Raw genomic sequence first — 21,787 nt, 5'->3', positions numbered from 1 at the left:
AGATCCCAATCCTAGACTTTTCGTGTGACGCATGAAAGTGAGACACAAGCAGAGGACTGTTGGTCTGATCTGGATGATTGGACTTAGAGCCTGGGTCTCCTGGTATGACAGCACTCTTCATGGCTTACCACTGGAACATTCCATGTTTCAAATATCTGTACAATCCCTAAATTATTTTGATCTGTCAGTTAAATATTATAATGGAATTTATTAATAAATTTTGGGGAGAACAGGCATGCTTAACTGGATGCAAAGTTCCACATAAATAATAAAAACCGTGACATGACATGGTTCTGCTCCAGAATATAAACTCCAGTTTATGTGTGCAGCAGTTCATTCAGGTGAACTGTCTTTCTTGAACGTTTATTTTTCTCAAACTTAAGTATATTAGAACCATGACAAAGGATTAAATCAAGTGGGATTTTCAGTAGTTTTAAAAAATAATATCCTTTTTATTATTAGAGTTTTACTGTTGAACTGATAACTGGTTTTAAGGTAGACTGTTTTCTTCTTTTTGGAAGTAAAGAAATAAATCCCCGGTTTCCTCTTTTTGCATCTTAGGGCTCTCCAAATATCGGCCAGCTAACTCGCGATCTGCTCTGATACCCCAGCACTCAGCAGGCTGTGATGGCACGCCCACCACAAAGCCCCAGTGGAATATGGAACTCCCACGGAAGGGAACAGGTAAAGTACTATGACTGTCGTCGTTATTTTGCTCAAGAACGAATCTATAAACTTCATAAAGTTTCTCCCATCAATGTAAAGAATACATTAAAAACTATAGACCTGAGGGCTTGCTTTTCATTACTATATTATCTAACAGACTTCTTTTTTCAAACACAAGCTGCATGTATATTTTTTTGAATTATTTTTGATTCACAGTGTTGTGTTAGCTTCAGAGACGTACAGCACAGTGACTCTGTTAAGTGTATGCGCGTTCCTTTTCAGATCACATGGTTATTACAGAGTGCGGAGCGCTGGTCCCTGCGCTGTGTGTGTAGCAGGTCCGTGCTGGTCATCTGTCTCCTGTACAATAGTGTGTCTGTTCATCCCACGCTCTAGTCTGCGCCTTCCCCCATTTCCCCTGTGGTAACCACAGATTTGTTTTCTGTGTCTATGGGTCTGTTTCTGTTCTGTAAATAAGTTCATTGGTGTATATATATATATATAGCATATATAAATAATATCATATATTTGTCTTTCTCTGGCCTTTACTCAGTGTGATGATCTCTGGGCCATCCGTGTTGCTGCAGATGGCATTATTTTGTTCTTTTTTATGGCTGAGTAATAGTCCAAGGTAGTCCACATCTTTATCCATTCATTTGTCCCTGGATATTTGGGTTGCTTCCGTGTCTTGGCCATTTGTAAATAGTGTTGCTAATGAACGCTGGAGTGTATGTATCTTTTGGAATTATGCTTTTCTCCAGATATATGCCCAGGAGTGGGATTGCTGCTGAATCATATGATAACTCTGTGTTTAGTTTTCTAAGGAACCTCCATACTGTTCTCCATAGTAGTTCTACTAATTTGTAGTCTCATCAGTACTGTGGGAGGGTTCTTTTTTCTCCACACCCTCTCTAGCATTTAATGTAAGTAGACTTTTGATGGAGAAGGCAATGGCACCCCACTCCAGTACTCTTGCCTGGAAACTCCCATGGGTGGAGGAGCCTGGTGGGCTGCAGTCCATGGGGTCACTGAGGGTTGGACACGACTGATCGACTTCACTTTCACTTTTCACTTTCATGCATTGGAGAAGGAAATGGCAACCCACCCCAGTGTTCTTGCCTGGAGAATCCCAGGGACGGGGGAGCCTGGTGGGCTGCCGTCTATGGGATCGCACAGAGTCGGAAACAGCATAGCATAGCATTTCCACTGGTGGCTGAGACGGTAAAGCGTCTGCCTACAATGCAGAAGACCCGGGTTCGATCCCTGGGTCGGGAAGGTCCTCTGGAGAAGGAAATGGCAATCCACTCCAGTACTCTTGCCTGGAAAATCCCATGGATGGAGGAGCGTGGTAGGCTACAGTCCATGGGGTCGCAAAGAGTCAGACACGATTGAGTGACTTCACTTGATTCCAACTAGAGTGGGGTGATACCTCATTTTAGTTTTGATTTACATGTCTCTAATAATTAGTGATGTTGAGCATTTTTCGTGTGCCTGTTGGCTATCTGTATGTCTTTTTTGCACAGGTGTCTATTTAGATTTTATGCCCAGTTTTTTAATTGAATTGTTTGTTTTTTTGACACTGATCTATGTGAGCTGTTTGTATATTTGGGAAATTAATCCCTTATCACATAGTTTGCAGATATTTTCTCCCATTCTGTAGGTTGTCTTTTCATTTGCTGTGCAAAAGCTTTTAAGGTCCATTTGTTTATTTTTGGTTTTATTTCCATTACTCTAGGATAGGATACAAAAAGATATTGCTGTGATTTATGTCATAGAGTGTTCTGTCTAGGATCATTCTATCATTTTCTTTGAGGAGTTTTATAGTATCTGGTCTTACATTTAGATCCTTAATCCATTTTGAGTTTGCTGTTGTATTTGGTATTAGAGAATGGTTTAATTTCATTCTTTTATAGGGAGCCCAGTTTTCTCAGCACCACTTACTAAAAAGACTATCTTTTCTCCATTGTATATTCTGGCCTCCTTTGTAATAGGTTAATTGACTATAGGCGCAAGGGTTTATTTCTGGATGTTTATCCTGTTCCAGTGATTTATATTTCTGTCTTTGTGCCAGCACCATACTATTTCGTTTACTGTGGCTTTGGAGTATAGTCTGAAGTCACAGAGCCTGATTTCTCCAGCTTCACATTTCTTCCTTAAAATTGCTTTGACTTAAAGACTTTTAAATTATACTTTTTGCTATTTCAAAAATAATATGCTCCTATTATATAAAACTTTGAAATCGTAGAAGAGAGGGGTAAAAATTGTCCCCTCTTATGCCATTTCAGCTCAGTTCAGTTCAGTCACTCAGTTGTGTCCAGCTCTTTGCAACCCCATGGACTGCCGCACGCCAGGCCTCCCTGTCCACCACCAGCTCCCAAGAGTCCACCCAAATTCATGTCCATCGAATCAGTGATGCCATCCAACCATCTCATCCTCTGTCATCCCCTTCTCCTCCCACCTTCAATCTTTCCCAGCATCACGGTCCTTTCAAATGAGTCAGCTTTTCGCATCAGGTGGCCAAAGTATTGGACTTTCAGCTTCAACATCAGTCCTTCCAAAGAACACACAGGGCTGATCTCCTTCAGAATGGACTGGTTGGATCTCCTTGCAGTCCAAGGGACTCTCAAGAGTCTTCTCCAACACCACAGTTCAAAAGCATCAGTTCTTTGGCACTCAGCTTTCTTCACAGTCCAACTCTCACATCCATACATGACCACTGGAAAAACCACAGCCTTGACTAGACAGACCTTTGTTGGCAAAATAATGTCTCTGCTTTTTAATATGCTGTCAAGGTTGGTCAAGGCTTCCCTGGTGGCTCAGAGGTTAAAGCATCTGCCTGCAATGCGGGAGACCTGGGTTCGATTCCTGGGTTGGAAAGATCCCCTGGAGAAAGAAATGGCAACCCACTCCAGTATTCTTGCCTGGAGAATCCCATGGACGGAGGAGCCTGGTGGGCTATAGTCCATGGGATGGCAAAGATTCTGACAGGACTGAGTGACTTCACTCACTCACTAGGTTGGTCATAACTTTCCTTCCAAGGAGTAAGCGTCTTTTAATTTCATGGCTGCACTCACCATCTGCAGTGATTTTGGAGCCCCCAAAAATAAAGTCTGACACTGTTTCCACTGTTTCCCCATCTATTTCCCATGAAGTGATGGGACTGGATGCCATGATCTTAGTTTTCTGAATGTTGAACTTTAAGCCAGCTTTTTCACTGTCCTCTTTCACTTTCATCAAGAGGCTCTTTATTTCTTCTTCGCTTTTTGCCATAAGGGTGGTGTCATCTGCATATCTGAGGTTATTGATATTTCTCCCGGCAATCTTGATTCCAGCTTGTGCTTCATCCAGCCCAGCGTTTCTCATGATGTACTCTGCATAGAAGTTAAATAAGCAGGGTGACAATATACAGCCTTGATGTCCTCCTTTTCTTATTTGGAACCAGTCTGTTGTTCCATGTCCAGTTCTTTTTTTTTTTTTTTTAAAGTTTCCCAAGTTTTTATATTTGATAGAGTGAGAACCAGATACACAAGAATTTTCAAGAGGAAAAACTTTTTTAAACTCAAATTAAACTTGTATCATTTTAAACAAAATCTTGAACTTTTTTCATAGAAAAATTTCAACAGGAGAATAACAGATGAATGCATGCTTTCAAATGCAGCTTCTGTGTTTATTTAAAGAATTCACTGCCTCATGGAGAAGGTAAACATCTCTGAATGAAAATAATCCCAGAGTGCCTCTGTGGCACGTTTTTAAGGATGGTCTAGGTCTATAAACTAGGATTCCCTGATACATTCCCTGGAAAAAAAAAAAGTATATATATATATACAGACATACACACACATATACATGGAGAAGGCAATGGCACCCCACTCTAGTACTCTCACCTGGAAAATCCCATAGATGGAGGAGCCTGGCAGGGTGCAGTCCATGGGGTCCCGAAGAGTCGGACAGGACTGAGCGACTTCACTTTCACTTTTCACTTTCATGCATTGGAGAAGGAAATCACCACCCACTCCAGTGTTCTTGCCTGGAGAATCCCAGTGACGGGGGAGCCTGGTGGGCTGCCGTCTATGGGGTCGCGCAGAGTCGGACATGACTGAAGCGACTTAGCATCAGCATACATATACATATATATTCCCTGATATATATTGTCCATGTCCAGTTCTAACTGTTGCTTCCTGACCTGCATACAGATTCTCAAGAGGCAGGTCAGGTGGTCTGGTATTCCCATCTGTTTCAGAATTTTCCACAGTTTGTTGTGATGCACACAGTCAAAGGTTTGGCATAGTCAATAAAGCAGAAATAGATGTTTTTCTGGAACGCTCTTGCCTTTTCAGTGATCCATCGGGTGTTGGCAACTTAATCTCTGGTTCCTCTGCCTTTTCTAAAACCAGCTTGAACATCTGGAAGCTCACAGTTCACGTACTGTTGAAGCCTGGCTTGGAGAATTTTGAGCATTATTTTACTAGCATGTGAGATGAGTGCAATTGTGTGGTAGTTTGAGCATTCTTTGGCATTGCCTTTCTTTGGGATTGGAATGAAAATTGACCTTTTCTAGTCCTCAGGCCACTGCTGAGTGTTCCAAATTTGCTGGTATATTGAGTGCAGCACTTTCACAGCAGCATCTTTTAGGATTTGAAATAGCTCAACTGGAATTCCATCCCCTCCACTAGCTTTGTTCGTAGTGATGCTTTCTAAGGCCCACTTGACTTCACATTCCAGGATGTCTGGCTCTAGGTGAGTGATCACACTATCGTGATTATCTTGGTCGTGAAGATCTTTTTTGTACAGTTCTTCCATGTATTCTTACCACCTCTTCTTAATATCTTCTGCTTCTGTTAGGTCCATACTATTTTTGTCCTTTATTGAGCCCATCCTTGCATGAAATGTTCCCTTGGTATCTCTGATTTTCTTGAAGAGATCTCTCGTCTTTCCTAGTCTGTTGTTTTCCTCTATTTCTTTGCATGATCGCTGAGGAAGGCTTTCTTATCTCTCCTTGCTGTTCTTTGGAACTCTGCATTCAGATGCTTATATCTTTCCTTTTTTCCTTTGCTTTTCACTTCTGTTCTTTTCACAGCTATTTGTAATTCCTCCTCAGATAGGCATTTTGCCTTTTTGCATTTCTTTTTCTTGGGGTTGGTCTTGATCCCTGTCTCCTGTATAATATCACAAACCTCCATCCATAGTTCATCAGGCACTCTGTCTATATCAGATCTATTTCCTTAAATCTATTTCTCACTTCCACTGTATAATCGTTAGGGATTTGATTTAGGTCATACCTGAATGGTCTAGTGGTTTTCCCTACTTTCTTCAATTTAAGTCTGAATTTGGCAATAAGGAGTTCATGATCTGAGCCACAGTCAGCTCCCAGTCTTGTTTTTGCTGACTGTATACAGCTTCTCCATCTTTGGCTGCAAAGAATATAATCAGTCTGATTTCTCTGTTGACCATCTGGTGATGTCCATGTATAGAGTCTTCTCTTGAGTTGTTGGAACAGGGTGTTTGCTATGACCAGTGTGTTCTCTTGGCAAAACTCTGTGAGCCTTTGCCCTGCTTCATTCTGTACTCCTCAGGCCAAATTTGTCTGTTACTCCAGGTGTTTCTTGACTTCCTACTTTTGCATTCCAGTCCCCTATAATGAAAAGGATATCTTTTTGGGGTGTTCTAAAAGGACTTGTAGGTCTTCATAGAACCATCCAACTTCAGCTTCTTCAGAGTTACTGGTCGGGGCATAGACTTGGATTACTGTGATATTGAATGGTTTGCCTTGGAAACGAACAGAGATCATTCTGTCATTTCTGAGATTGCATCCAAGTACTGCATTTCGGATTCTTTTGTTGACCATGATGGCCACTCCGTTTCTTCTAAGGGATTCCTGCCCAGAGTAGTAGATAAAATGGTCACCTGAGTTAAATTCACCCATTCCAGTCCATCTTAGTTCACTGATTCCTAGAATGTTGACATTCACTCTTGCCATCTCTTGTTTGACCACTTCCAGTTTGCCTTGATTCATGGACCTGACATTCCAGGTTCCTGTGCAATATTGCTCTTTAGAGCATCGGATGTTGCTTCTATCACCAGTCACATCCACAGCTGGGTGTTGTTTTGCTTTGGCTCCATCCCTTCATTCTTTCTGGAGTTATTTCTCCACTGATCTCCAGTAGCATATTGGGCACCTCCCGACCTGAGGAGTTCATCTTCAGGGTCCTATCTTTTTGCCTTTTCACACTGTTCATGGGGTTCTCAAGGCAGGAATACTTAAGTGGTTTGCCATTCCCTTCTCCATAGGCTACATTCTGTCAGAACTCTCCACCATGACCCGTCCGTCTTGGGTGGCCCTAAAGGGCATGGCTCATAGTTTCATTGAGTTAGACAAGCTGTGGTCCGTGTGATCAGATTGGCTAGTTGTCTGTGACTGTGGTTTCTGTCTGTCTGCTCTCTAATGCCCTCTGTCAGCGTCTGCCGTCTTACTGGGGTGTCTCTGACCTTGGACGTGGGTATTTCCTCTCGGCCGCTTGCCGCTGCAGCTCTGCATTATGCCGTTTAAAGATACCTATGATGTAACATTTTACTCCTTCCTTGCAGTGCTTTCTCTAAGAATATTCTAGTTTGAAAAATGTCAGCTTCCCTAGAAACTATCAGATCTATACCTTTATAATTTTATAAAATAGTCAACTTATCTCTCCTCTCACCCTCCCCATGACGGTTTTTACAGTTCATCATTCATGATCAGTCATGGAGACTTGATGCTGTATATACCTAGAAGACTAACGTATTTTGTCTTTTAAATTATTTCATACTTACTGGACTTAGGTTTATGAAAGAATTGCGTTCAGATGTGAGTGTTACCTACTTTGACTGTTTTACATTGTCTTCTGTTTACTCTGTTCTTATTCTTACAAAATGAAGATTGTCGTCCAAATAGGGTAAACCAGTGATGCTGATGAAGGGAGACTCAGCCTTCAGGTTTTGGAGGGACGGGGAGTAAAACCAAGATACATAAGCAAAAGCGTTTGTAAAGAATACTTTTTCCAAAAGTCATTAGTCAGGCTTGCCAGTGCCAACTGATGGATTTTGCTCACATAAACCATGTTTTTATCATATAAACAGAAGAGTAACTGTTTATTGCCTTGAGGAGCTTAGGGGCCAGCTATGATGAGTAGGAGACTTTAACAGAAGCTGCACCTCAAAGTACTTTGGTGTCTGAGGCCCGGACTGCTGGTTGCCGGCTCTGTGTGTGCGTCTGAGGCCTGGACTGCTGGTTGCCATCTCTGTGTGTGCATCTGAGGCCTGGACTGCTGGTTGCCGTGTCTCTCTGTGTGCTGTTGTCATTTATTGTAACAGTTGCTCACAGAGTGTGTTTCAGAAGGAAGTCAGCTGGAGACTTTAGCACTTAGCTTTAATACATGAATCTTGACGTTGCTTGGCCCTCCCTTGCCAATTTTGTATTCTCTGGTTTTGTTTTGGGGTTTGCAATAATTGTGCTTTGTTATCCTTATACTTACTAAGATTTTATCAGACATGAAAAATTTTCTACATCTTTTAAAATGACAACGCTTAGGGCATTTCAAACCTCAATCTGATATGATTGGAGAGTGACACTTCCACCTACCTTCCATGCCTTTAAAAAAATAAATTCCGTCTAATAAATTCTTACTCTAGTGAGAAATCTGAGTGAGTTGGTTTGGTTTTTCCTAGTGATATGCATACTAGCCTATGTACAGGAGCAAATCTTACCACCATTTTGTGTCCACCAGTGTACCTGTGTATCGTTGTTTTACAGTGCTTTAAAAATACCTTTTTACCTATTGTGGAACCTCTTGGCATTTTCAGTCCTCGTAGCATCATACGGGACGCCTGGAGAGGAGAGGAGAGCGCAGTGGTGAGGAGCACGAAGGCGCTGACACTTTGGCCTTGGTTGCCTCAGTGTGGGGTCCTCGTACGTCACCAGTGTGTTATATGGACTGATCTGTAAAATTTAGTTTTGAATATATTCTTTAATTTGCCTTTGTAATTTCCCTTAAATATATTTCTGCTGTACCCTGTGACCACTGAAGTGGTTAGTCGTTCAGTCATGATTCATTCTTTGCGACCCCATGGGCTGTAGCTTGCCAGGTTCCTCTGTCCATGGAATTCTTAAGGCAAGAATAATGGAGTCGGTAGCCGTTCCCTCCTTTAGGGATTCTTCCTGACCCAAGGATCAAACCAGGGTCTCCTGCAATGCAAGCATATTCTTTACCATCTGAGCCACCAGGGAAGCACCAGTGACCACTGAGCAAGTCTTAAAATTCATCAGTGACGTTATAAGAATTTAGAAAACATTCATATTACAAATGATAGTGTTCCAAAAGTTTAACTCATACCTGTATTTTACTTTGGAATTCTAAAAACAGGTTTCCGGTAGACATGTTGTTGTATTTGATAGGTAACTTTCCCAAACGAGCCAACAAAAACCCTTTTTACCTTACACTATACAGAAGAATAGAAGTATCAAACCCAGCCACTGTGTGTTAACAGTGTTTCTAAGAGAAAGGGCACTCAGTTCAGTTCAGTCGCTCATTCGTGTCCGACTCTTTGCGACCCCATGAATCACAGCACGCCAGGCCTCCCTGTCCATCACCAACTCCCGGAGTTCACTCAGACTCAAGGCCATTGAGTCGGTGATGCCATCCAGCCGTCTCATCCTCTGTCGTCCCCTTCTCCTCCTGCTCCCAGTCCCTCCCAGTCTTTTCCAGTGACTCAACTCTTCGCATGAGGTGGCCAAAGTACTGGAGTTTCAGCTTTAGCATCATTCCTTCCAAAGAATACCCAGGGCTGATCTCCTTTAGAATGGACTGGTTGGATCTCCTTGCAGTCCAAGGGACTCTCAAGAGTCTTCTCCAACACCACAGTTCAAAAGCATCAGTTCTTTGGCACTCAGCTTTCTTCACAGTCCAACTCTCACATCCATACGTGACCACTGGAAAAACCATAGCCTTGACTAGACAGACCTTTGTTGGCAAAGTAATGTCTCTGCTTTTGAATATGCTATCTAGGTTGGTCATAACTTTCCTTCCAAGGAGTAAGCTTGGAAGTAAGTAAGTTATTTCATGGCTGCAGTCACCATCTGCAGTGATTCTGGAGCCCCCAAAAATAAAGTCTGCCACTGTTTCCACTGTTTCCCCATCTATTTCCCATGAAGTGATAGGACCAGACGCCATAATCTTAGTTTTCTGAATGTTGAGCTTTAAGCCAACTTTTACACTCTCACTTTCATCAAGAGGTTTTTTAGTTCCTCTTCACTTTCTGCCATAAGGGTGGTTGTCATGTGCATATCTGAGGTTATTGATATTTCTCCCGGCAATCTTGATTCCAGCTTGTGCTTCATCCAGCCCAGCGTTTCTCATGATGTACTCCGCATAGAAGTTAAATAAGCAGGGTGACAATATACAGCCTTGACGTACTCCGTTTCCTATTTGGAACCAGTCTGTTGTTCCATGTCCAGTTCTAACTGTTGCCTCCTGACCTGCATATAGGTTTCTCAAGAGGCAGGTCAGGTGGTCTGGTATTCCCATCTCTTAAAGAATTTTCCACAGTTGATTGTGATCCACACAGTCAAAGGCTTTGGCATAGTCAATATAAGCAGAAATAGATGTTTTTCTGGAACTCTCTTGCTTTTTCCATGATCCAGCAGATGTTGGCACTTTGGTCTCTGGTTCCTCTGCCTTTTCTATAACCAGCTTGAACACCTGGAAGTTCATGGTTCACGTATTGCTGAAGCCTGGCTTGGAGAATTTTGAGCATTACTTTACTAGCATGTGAGATGAGGGCAATTGTGCGGCAGTTTGAGCATTCTTTGGCATTGCCTTTCTTTGGGATTGGAATGAAAACTGACCTTTTCCAGTCCTGTGGCCACTGCTGAGTTTTCCAAATTTGCTGGCATATTGAGTGCAGCACTTTCACAGCATCATCTTTCAGGATTTGAAATAGCTCAACTGGGATTCCATCACCTCCACTAGCTTTGTTCATAGTGATGCTTTCTAAGGCCCACTTGACTTCACATTTCAAGATGTCTGGCTCTAGGTGAGTGATCACACCACCGTGATTATCTTGGTTTTGAAGATCTTTTGTATTTTGGAATGTTAGAAGCACAGCTTTAACCCAGCCCAGATGATGATGGCAGTAAAAGAGGAACAGAGGCTGGGGGTCTCCTGCTGTGGTAGCGACCTTGGCCTGGGGTTCTGGCAGGGAGGCTCATAGTGTTGGTGAGGGGCACAGTGAGCTCTCTCAGATCGCTGGTGATTCTAGATAAAAGTTCACAAGTAGGTTTGCAGGGCCTTATTCAAGCTCATCCAACTAAAGCACCTTTTATTTGACTATAGAATTCTTAAAAAATTTTTGAAGTAGTTGACTAAAAATGAAGAGATTACAGATCAAGATTTACATTTCCAGCTTCTCTTAGAAAAAGAGTTAACTGAGGTGCTTTAGGCTGGGATGTGCTGTCCACTCCATTGGTCCCTTATGTGTTCCCCTGGGCAGTCTGCTTCCGCATTTACGCTGTCTCCTTGGGCTCCAGGCTTGGCGCTCGCTGTTTCTGAGCTGGCTGCCCTAGGGCCGGCCCGCCGGATGTCCGCTGAGAGCTGGGATGTGTGCAGACATCATCTGGGAGGGATGGACCCTGCCAAGGAGAGCAGAGGTCACCATGTGCTCTCCAACCCCTCCCCCTTGCACTCACTGCTGCTGCTGCTGCTAAGTCACTTCAATCTTGTCGGAGTCTGTGCAGCCCAGTCCAACCCCATAGACGGCAGCCCACCAGGCTCCCCCGTCCCTGGAAGGGATTGTTTTAGGGCAGGAGTAGAGCATGGTTGGTGAGTTCAGCCACTTGGGGTAAGAACAGAGGAGCAGCAGGAGTGTTCATCGTCATTTTACTTGACCTTCTCCCGAGCTGGGGAGGGAATCGGCGGCGGCGGCGGGCTGCGGGGCTGGGTGCGCTGTGCACACCTCTCCTCGGCCCTGCGCCTCCTCCCCACCCCCCCCCCCCCCCACCATGCCCACGCCTGGGGCTGCACTGGGAGCAAGGGAGGGGCGTGACAGGAGGGGCTGAGGGGAACCAACCCCTGGGGTTGCTTTCTGCAGGAAGGGAGGAGCAGAGCTCCTGCAGTGCTGAGAAGGGGTTGCTGGTTACCTAACAGTCAGAAAGGCACTGTCATGGTACAGAAATCCTGTTGTGTTTTTTTTTTGGCGGGGGGGGGGGGGGGGGGGGGGGGCGGGGAGGGGGGAAGACTAGAGTTCTTTCTTCTGAAACTAAAAAAAGACTTGGATTTTTTTCTTTAAATTATAATGACACAATTCTACACTTTTTTTTAAATTTGAAGAGCCCGAAAAACAGACTTCAGACTTTTCCTAACAGAAACTGCAGGTTTTGTGTTAAATATAAACATATACCCAATGTGATGAACTTAATGGAATTAGCAGGGTACTCACTGTTATCAGCACTTTTATCAAATGGGCTGGAAAGCTTCTACATTAAGGTTGTCTTAAACACCTCTTCTGTTTGTTTTGCATTTGTTAAATTGACTGCAGCTAACCCTTATCCACAGTGAACTCGCAGGCCTCTAGGAAAGATTTTGTGTTAGATGGACAACAAAACTGAACGTCTGTTGTGTTCTTTCTCTGTAACTTGAAATGGGCAAATTACAGTGTTGTGAATTACTTGTATCTTCTTTTCCTGAAGTCTCTTCTGTCTGCAATAGAGACATATGTTTTGAGTCACTAAAAGTGCTGTCATTCACTTTATTTTTTAATTTTTGTTTTATTTTGGAGTTTAGTCAGTTTACAGTGTTGTGTTAGTTTCAGGTGAATAGCACAGGGCTTTAGTTTAAAAGGGCTTTCATTAGCTTTTAAGTGAGTATTGCCTAACCGTGAGTGGACAAGTGCTGAGGCATCTTGTAAACCCCTAAAATGATTGGTATGTGGAGTTGTGCATGTTACTGTTCATATCATGGGGATGGTAATAGACACATTTTTTCCAATAGAGATTCTGTGGAATAACACATCATGATGCTAGTATGAAAGTAAGCTCACATCTGACTGTTACACCGGTTCACATGAGAGAGAAGTTGTACTTTCTTACCATGTTGAATTAGACCTGGTAAAAATTATTCAGAAAAGAAATTAAACAAAAAATATATATTGTCTACATAAATGAAAACTTAAAAGAGCTGAAGGTTAGTATGATGATAGAGTAACTCTAGGTTTTATCTGATCTAGTCTAATGAGTATTTTTGTATATATTTCTTTGCACTTATGCATGAGCACATCTGTAGGATATGTTTCTAGGAATGAACTTTCTAAATTAAAAATATAAGCATTTAATCATTTTTACAGATAGTGCTAATTTGTCTTGTTCTTTTTAAAAAATGATTTTATTGGAACTGTGAAGTTGTCAGAGTAGTATAAAGAACCTCCTCTAACCTTTACTTAGCTACAGAAATGATCAGTCTTGTTTAATCTATAGCCACCCTGTTTCTACCCTTCTCAATAATTTTGAAACAAATGTCACATTTTATGCATAAATAATTCTGTGTGTGTCTGTAAAAGATAAGGACTTTAAAAACTGATAACCATGATAATATTCTTGTACTTTAAAATATAAAGGTTTTTTGTATCATTAAATATTCAGTCATTGTGTACATTTCAGTTGAGTTATAAATGCCATTATTTTTAATGCTTTATTTGTTTGAATCCTTGTCCACATAAGCAGTTGGCAGATACATCCTTTACATCTTTAAAATTAAACGTTTCCAGTCCATCTTTTTTTTCTTTCTCCCCCTTTACAATGTATTTGTTGTAAACACCAGAGTTTTGATCTGTAGTTTTCAAGTCTGTGTTTTGCTAATTGTATACCTGTGGTATAATTAAAATGTTAGAGTCCTCTGTATTTCCTTTAAATTTGTAGTTGTATCTGGAAGCTTAATTGGATTCAGGTTTTCGGATGGTGGTGTGTTCTTCCATCTGGAAGTGCACCGTGTCTAGTTGACTTTTTATATGAGATTAGCCACTAATACATTCAAAGCATCCGTCCATTAATTCAGTAAGGATTGCAAGATTGTGATATTCTACTTCATCTTTCTGTTTTTATTTATAAGTTGATTATTTCCGTGAAGCTGGGTGCTCTGTGTTCCCACTGGGGTGGCTCATACGCCAAGGAAAGGAAGGCGAGAGAAGACTCGATTCTCTTTGTGTGTTTCAGTTCAGTTCAGTCGCTCAGTCGTGTCCGACTCTTTGCGACCCCATGAATCGCAGCACGCCAGGCCTCCCTGTTTGTGTATTTAGTCAGTTTCAAAACAGTAAATTGGCTAACATCCTCCAGTGGTGATCAGTCACTTCTAGTCATTAGAAGTTATTATCTTTATCAGTATTCAGATTTTTCCAACTTCAGTTGGTGAGAACCCCTTAAGTTGACTCTTAGGTTTTCGAGTAGACTTTTAACTTCCTTTCTACTATTACACCTGATGTGTCAGGCTCATCTTGTAAATATTCTATCCAGACCTGCAGGCGGCCATTTGTCCTGGGAGCCCTAGTCCCTGACACCTTTATCCTTGGGTCTAGCTGATCCGTTGTCTTCTTAGTAGACTTTATGCTCATCAAGAGAAATGCAGGATTTATGTAATTTCTTTAACTTCTTATTTCCTGTTAGAGGATAGTTGATTGACAGTGTTGTAGTAGTTTCAGATGTCCAGCAGAGTGACGCTCACACACACATACGTATCTGTTCTTCTTCACTTCTTCTCCCATGCAGCTTGTCACACGGTGTTTGACAGAGTTCCTGTGCTGCACAGCTGGACCCTTGTTAGCTGTCTACTTCAAACACAGCAGGATCAACTTTCCAATCCCAGAGTCCCCAGCTGTCGTCCCCACTCCCCACCTACCCCAGCGACCAGAAGCTTGTTCTCCAAGTCTCTCCGTCTGTTTCTGCGTTGTAAATAAGTTCATTTTGTATCATCCCTTTTAGACTCTTCAGATAAGCTGCATCATACAATATTTCCTTTCTCTGACCTACTTCACTCAGTATGACAGTCTCCAGGCCCATCCATGTTGCTGCAAATGGCATTACGACTCTCTTCTCAGTTCAGTTCAGTTCAGCCGCTCAGTCGTGTCCGACTCTTTGTGACTCCATGAATCTCAGCACGCCAGGCCTCCCTGTCCATCACCAACTCCCGGAGTTCATTCAGACGCACGTCCATCGAGTCAGTGATGCCAATCCAGCCATCTCATCCTCTGTCGTGGTTGAGTGGTATTCCATTGTATAGATGTACCACATCTTTATTTGTTCCTCTGTCAATAGGACATTTAGGTTGCTTCCCTCGTCTTGGCTGTTGCAAACATTGCTGCAGTGATTGTTGGGGTGCTCATATCCTTTCAGACCATGTTTTCCTGTGAATGTGTGCCCAGGAGTGGGTGTGCTATATGTTTAGATTTTTAAAGAGCATTCATACTGTTTTCCATAGTGACTGTACTAGTTTATGTTCCCATCAACAAGGTAAGAGGGTTCCTACCTTGTGCCCATCCTGTCTAGCGTTTATTGTTGGTAGATGTTTTTATGATGGCCATTTTGACTGATAACGAGATGATATCTGTTAGTTTTGATATGCAAGAAATATAAGATTTATAGTCAGTATATCTTGAATGCGGGTTGTAAGACCTCCAAACAAGAGATTGACTTTACTTTTGAAGTGGTTAATAGTATCCCCTGGAAAAGAAGACACTCAGTTGTGTGCTTGGCAGTTGCCTCTACTGGGAAGTGCAGTTTCCTGTATAATCATTGGCTTTTCTGCAATCCAAGTAGCTTGGCAGGTGTTAGGATGGGATGATAAAACTTCTCTCGGTGAAGAAAAGGACCTCAGCCTCCAAGCAGTGCAGACTGCCAGTTGGGAAGCTTTGCAGTCTGTTGATGTAGCCTGACTAAATAATGGATAGGGCTGAAAGGAATCTGTGAGGCTTTATTACTTCCCTTGTCACTTGGCTATGTGTATTCTGTTAGGTAGGGACTTGTATTCCCATATTTATAGAATTGAGAATACAGTTATGTAGTTCATTTGAAATGAAAATTAAAATTATATAGTAGCATATTTAACTGTAAATCAGATATCTCTCAAATTTTTTCTTTTTCTGGGCACTAATTATTGCAAAAGATGCCAGGTCCCCAAACTAGCTCCTGTATATAATCTCTCTCTCCTTTTTTTGTGTTACTGTTAGTATTAGCGTCAAAAAATCATGACTATAATCCTGTAATTCTGTGGTAGTACGGTGTGGATAATCTCTGAGGACAGGAGTGTAAGCACGCACACTTGTCCCGAAACGTTGGAGTAGTGCCTGGCACGAGGCACAGTCGCCAGTACCGGTTTAATGAACAGCCGGTAACAGTTTCTGTTTCTAAACTAATAGTTTCAGTTTATTCCTCTCCCTTCAAAATCAGTGGCCTTTAAATTGCATTTAGTTCAACTGAGTTCACCTGACATCCTGTTTAAAAAGAAATGCAACAGTTACATGAATTTGTGACACTAATTCCTTCATTGAGCAAGTTGTGGGGAAGTGGAGGATGCTGGATACTGTGCGGTACCCTGGGAGGCAGAGGTGAGGCCAGTCCTCCAGGAGCCGAGTCTCCTGGGAGGGGCCAGAGACAGGCGAGCGTGCGCAGTGTGCCCGCCGTGTGCACGCGGGCGGAGTGGTCCCGAGAGTGGCTCTGCCTTCGGGCTGTTAGGTTTTGTGGCTCAGATTTCCCAGCACCACTTTGGGCGAGTTGCTTACTTTCTCTGGTCTTAATTTCCTCGTCTGTATTATGTTGTAGAAGCTAATTCTTTTGGGGAAGTTTGGTGAAAACTTTCTTCCAAAATGACATTTGAGCTGTTGTAGATTATTGAAGAACCTAAGTGTTTTTTTCCTCTCCTTCCTCCTCCTTCAGATTACAGTTTAAATGTTACTTCCTTGCAGCGGTTCTCTCTGATTCACACTGGCGGCCCTAACTGCTAACTGAGTCTCCAGCTGCGCACCTGTTTCACTCTGTGTTTTGTCTTTTTGCTCGTATTATCCGGGGATACTTGTTTCTCTTTGCTAGTCTGTAAACTCCAGGAGAGCTGAGATCGGTCCAGTTCACCACCACTTTCCCAGTTCCCATGTAGTTCCTGATACTTTTTAAATGAACATGCAGGTCAGGCCAGAAATAAGGGAAGGCCATTCCAAGCCTAGGAATAACATTTACAAATAAATACGCAGAGTTGTGAAAGGGCTGTTCTAGAGCATGTAGAAAGGAATGGTGAAAGATAAGATAAATTCAAGATTCAGATTATAAGCTGTCAGTAAAATTAGTGCTAAAAGTTGATCTTTAGAAAAATTCTCTGGTGATGCTTCTTTTGGTGAAAAAAAAAAAAAAACCCATGGCTTGGGGCTGGATTGGATCAAAATTAGCTCTGAGAATTTATGCTTTAAAAAAGAAAAGAAACTACTGCATTAGAGTCCATTTTAGTGAAACACTTGGTCTAGTTTGGGTAAATACACGTATGTGTGTGTGTACATATGTATGTACATATTAAAGTAGATACATATACACATACGCACAGAAATTGATGCACTGAAGTCTTAAGGATTTTCTTCTGCCAGTAGAACTACCTGAGTCTTTAAACAAGTGATCGTGGTCAGGGTTTTTAGGAACATAGCTGTGCAGCAGGGTCTCTGAACCCCGGCTCTATTGACGTTTTGGGCCCTGAGAATAATTTGCAGTTGGGGGCTGTCCCACTCTAATTCTGACAACCAAAGTGTCTCCAGATGTTGTCAGACAACCCCTGGGGAGAGAAGTTGCCCCTGGCTTAGAACCCCTGCTGTGCAGCTATGCAAGGCGTGGATCCAAGGGTGAGACACTTCAGGCGAAGAACCAGTTAATAGGGTAGTACTCTGATCCGAGTGAGATGAGGTGGTCTGAATTAGTACAGATAGGATAGAGGGGCAGATTTAAGAGATTCTGGTAAGTAAGAATAAACGAGACTTGGTAACCAACTAGATCTACAAGGGAGAGGCTCTGAGATGATTCTTAGGCGTTTTTTTCCTGGTGGTAGTAGTTTAGTTGCTAAGTCGCATCTTACTCTTGTAACCCCGTGGGCTGGAGCCTGCCAGGCTCCTCTGTCCCTGGAGTGGTTGCCATTTCCTCCTCCAAGGGATTTCCCAACCCAGGGATCAAACACACATCTCCTGCATTGCGGGCAGATTCTTTACCACTGAGCTACCAGGGAAGACCTTTTTCTTAGTTGGCTGCATGTAGAATGATACCATTAACGAGGATAACACACAGAAAGAGGATTCTCTGGGTATGGCCCCAGGATTGTACGGTCTGGAGAAGCAAGAAATTCTGTACACTACTCGCTATTATAGATCCCCAGATTGATAGAACGTTGGAAATAGAAAGAGCCTTCAAAGACATGTGCTCCATTTTTAGGTGAGGTAAAATACATGCTTGAATGTTTTTCCATTTCATCTGAAAGTTATGTTTATATTATACTGTTGTCTGTTAAGTGTGCACTGGGGTTGTATCTTTCAAAGTGTACATACCTCAGTCAAAAAATGCTAACCACCATCTGAGCCCTCAGCAAGTCAGTCTTTTCACTGATGGAAATATTTTGAAATATTGTAAAAATTACCAAAACGTGACAGTGACACAAAGTGAGCGAATGCTGGCGGGGACACGGCTGCCCTGGCCTTGCTGAAGGCAGGGCTGCCTCAGCTTCGTTTGTGCTTCATGTGTAGCAGCTCTGTGTCTGCGGAGCGCGGGGAGACCAAGGATGCCTGTAGAGCTGCCTTCCCCGCCCTGGCAGCCAGCAGAGCTGCGGTTAAGGAGCCGTGTTTCCATCGACAGTGCTGGTCTTAATCTGTGACATACACATCTCGTCACTGTTGTTTCATAGTACTTTAAACTATTAAATGTTAATTTTCAGAAGATGGTTTGATAGCACAGTGGTCTATATCATAATTTGTATAGACTGCAAGGAATTGAAATATTGACCTCTCGGTCACAGTGCTGAAAAGTTACCTTTGTGTAACTAATTGTATGTCTCAGTTGGATACTTCTCCCATTCCTAGTGTTTTCTGTGGACACGATGAACCGTCGTCTTTTCTGTCCTGCCACCAGCTCCCTTTGAGTTCCCCTTCCTTGTCACCAACAGGAATTCATGTGAGTGTTTCTCACCTTGAAGGTAAGGAGCAGCCCCCTCTGGAGATGAGTGTGCACGCGGCCGCGGCAGCTCCACTGTCGGCGTTCGGGAAGGAGCCCGCGTCCTCCAAGCACAGCGAGCACCACCACCACCACCACCACGAGCACAAGAAGAAGAAGAAGAAGCACAAGCACAAGCACAAGCACAAGCGCCGGCGGGACGGCCGGGAGCGCGGCCGGGGGCCGCTCGCCTTCCCCAGCCCCGGGGCCGCGCGCTCCCCGTCCCTGTCAGACTGAGCCGGGCCGGGGGCCGGCCCCTGCGTGCAGAGCAGCATACAGAACCAGCACTTCGTCAGCTGGGAAGACGATAGAAAGAAAGAAGAAGTCACCAAGTTCTAAACATTTGATTTATATTATTTATACAATTGAAACCTAATTAGGAAAATGTGTTTTATCGTCCTGAGTAAACCATCTCATCCGGTTTCTTCCTGGAAACACACACACAGAGCAGACGCTTCACCAGGCCCTCATTTGCACGGGCAGCCCCGTCACATCATGGTCTCCATGTGTACTGCCAAAGTCAGTAGGTTTTAAAGCCTTTGACTGATACTATGGTACAAAGTTATGTTTTAAACAGAAGCTACTGCCAAACCTGTGGTCAAACCACTATTGCCAGTGAAATATTGTGTGGCACCATTTGGAACTACTGAAGGCTAGAGGCTTTTCTAGAGGGCTCTTCTATTGCATGTTTTTGTATGTATCTGTTAACCGTAGAAACTAATGCTGAAGTTTTCAGAGGCAGCTTTAAAAAAAAAAGGCTTTTTTGATAGCACATTTGGTCATTATGTTGTTGGAACTTAACAAAACTACCAAATCCACCTTCTCAAATCAAGATGTTTAAATTATAACTTCCTTTTTTCATTAAGTATAAGTGAATACATTCATATGTAGAACATGTTTACCAAATGTGCATAATTAATACACCCAATACATATTCTAAAATTATTTATCTAAGGATAGTACCTTAAAAAGGTGTTTATATGCTGTTCATAAGCGTAAATGTAGACATTTTGACCCTCAGCGTGAGTATACCAGCAGTATTTAAAAACATACAAAACATTTTGGTTTGATACTTCAATAGTTTGTATATTTGTGTGTTTTTTTTTTATTTCTAAATTTACCATGTGCTTTATTGTTTGCCTAAAATGTTACTGTTCTATTTTTATCATTTCCCTTATCATTTAGAAAGTTTGACAGAATACTTCTTCCCAGAATAGATGTTTCAAAGGGATTTGGCAATATTGGACTTTTAAATATACTTGTTTAATAAATAACTTTTTAAATTGATCATTTTGCCGTTGTATTTTCTCATAGCTTTTGTTGCCTTTCTCTTTCTGTGTGTATATAATACACCTGTTCACAAGTTTGAGGAGAGCTTTTGGATAGGTAGGATTCGAGATGGCCCTGTTAGGAAGAATGGTTTCAGTAGGCAGAGGCGACAGAGTCCTCTCAGCAGAAGAGACGTATTTTCAGATGATTGGAGGATACATTTCAAATAATTATGTGAGGTATGAAGTCAGTGATGAGTAATAGCTACCTATGTAATTTAAGGGCCTCTTACATAGCAAGCGTGGTGCTAGGAGCTGCTTGCTATACATATCTCTAAATTGGTTATCTACATTGGATGTTTCTCATCAGGAACATTTTTTATGGTGAGCTTTCCGTTCTTTAACCTGGTGGATAGATACAAACAATGAAAAAATTGATTTTTATAGTTAACTACACATAAATAATAAAACTTCTAGTGTAAGTTTCTTTAGTCTTCTCCCCCAGAGGCAGTTACTGTGGCCAGTATTACATGTATAGAGCTAGTTTATACAGGTATATAGCGTATGTGTTTTTAAAATGATTGATACTTGCAGCAATTTTTATCTTTGTATAGTTTTTATATAGGTTTTTGTGTTTTTTTTTTTTTTTTTTAATTTATTTGGCTGCAGCAGTTCTTAGTTGCCACATGCAGGATCTTTGGTCTTTGACCTTGGTTGGGGCAAGTAGGACCTTGCTCCCTGGCCAGGGGCCGAACCCTGCGTCGGGACCCTGGGGTCCAGCCCTGAGCCACCAGGGAAGTCCCTGTAGGTCTCCAATAGTCACTTATGACTACTGCATTTTGTGTTGTACCAACAAAGGTCTTTCTTATTCCATAATTATAAAATAATTCTCCCAGTTTTTTCTGTTGGTTTTAAAGTCTTAAATTTCAGATTTCTGTCCCTTATCCAAGTAGAGTCAATCTGGAATTTATTTTGATAGAAGGTAGGAGGTAAGTTGGAGAAGGCAATGGCACTCCACTCCAATACTCTTGCCTGGAAAATCCCATGGGTGGAGGAGCCTGGTGGGCTGCAGTCCATGGGGTCACGAAGAGTCGGACACGACTGAGCGACTTGACTTTCACTTTTCGCTTTCATTCATTGGAGAAGGAAATGGCAACCCACTCCAGTGTTCTTGCCTGGAGAATCCCAGGGACGGGGGAGCCTGGTGGGCTGCCGTCTGTGGGGTCACACAGAGTCGGACACAACTGAAGCGACTTAGCAGCAGCAGCAGCAGCAGGAGGTAAGGACCCACTTTTTATTTCCTTCCAGTATGCTATGCCCAATACCATGTGTTTAAAACTCCAGATTTACTCTCTAACTTGCAGGTGTTGTATATATTTGGGTTCACTTTTGGGCTTTGTAGCTGGTTTCATGGGTTTCTTCCCTTTCTGCCTGTACCACACTGTTCAGATTATTGTAACACTGTGATATGTTTTGATGTACTGTCTCCTCATTACTTTTCTCTTACAGAGTTTCTTGGCTGTTCTTGTGGGTTGTGCGTTTTTTTCTGGTTGACTTATTTATATACAGTAGAACTCACTCCTTGTGTGTACATTTCTGTGGATTTTGACAAATG

The 21,787-nt window shown here is 42.4% G+C and overlaps 1 protein-coding gene across 7 annotated transcripts in view; it reads left to right on the top strand.

Moving 5' to 3' along the window:
- TAF2 (TATA-box binding protein associated factor 2) overlaps positions 1-20,191 on the top strand; it is an 89,008-nt gene extending 68,817 nt beyond the window's left edge. For 5 of the 7 annotated variants that reach the window (XM_061439519.1, XM_061439517.1, XM_061439524.1 and 2 more), the window contains 2 exons: positions 562-684; positions 18,858-20,191. In XM_061439519.1, the coding sequence (XP_061295503.1) occupies positions 562-684; positions 18,858-19,141 (407 nt within the window). In that variant the 3' untranslated portion in view covers positions 19,142-20,191. The remainder of the gene's footprint in view (positions 1-561; positions 685-18,857) is intronic. The other 2 variants (XM_061439520.1, XM_061439518.1) reach the window with 1 other exon arrangement.
- The last annotated feature ends 1,596 nt before the right edge of the window (positions 20,192-21,787 follow it).

The sequence above is a fragment of the Bos javanicus genome, chromosome 14, assembly GCF_032452875.1.
Source record: "Bos javanicus breed banteng chromosome 14, ARS-OSU_banteng_1.0, whole genome shotgun sequence".
In the NCBI taxonomy this organism is placed as follows: Eukaryota; Metazoa; Chordata; class Mammalia; order Artiodactyla; family Bovidae; genus Bos; species Bos javanicus.
This window is presented reverse-complemented; position numbering and strand designations above follow the sequence as displayed.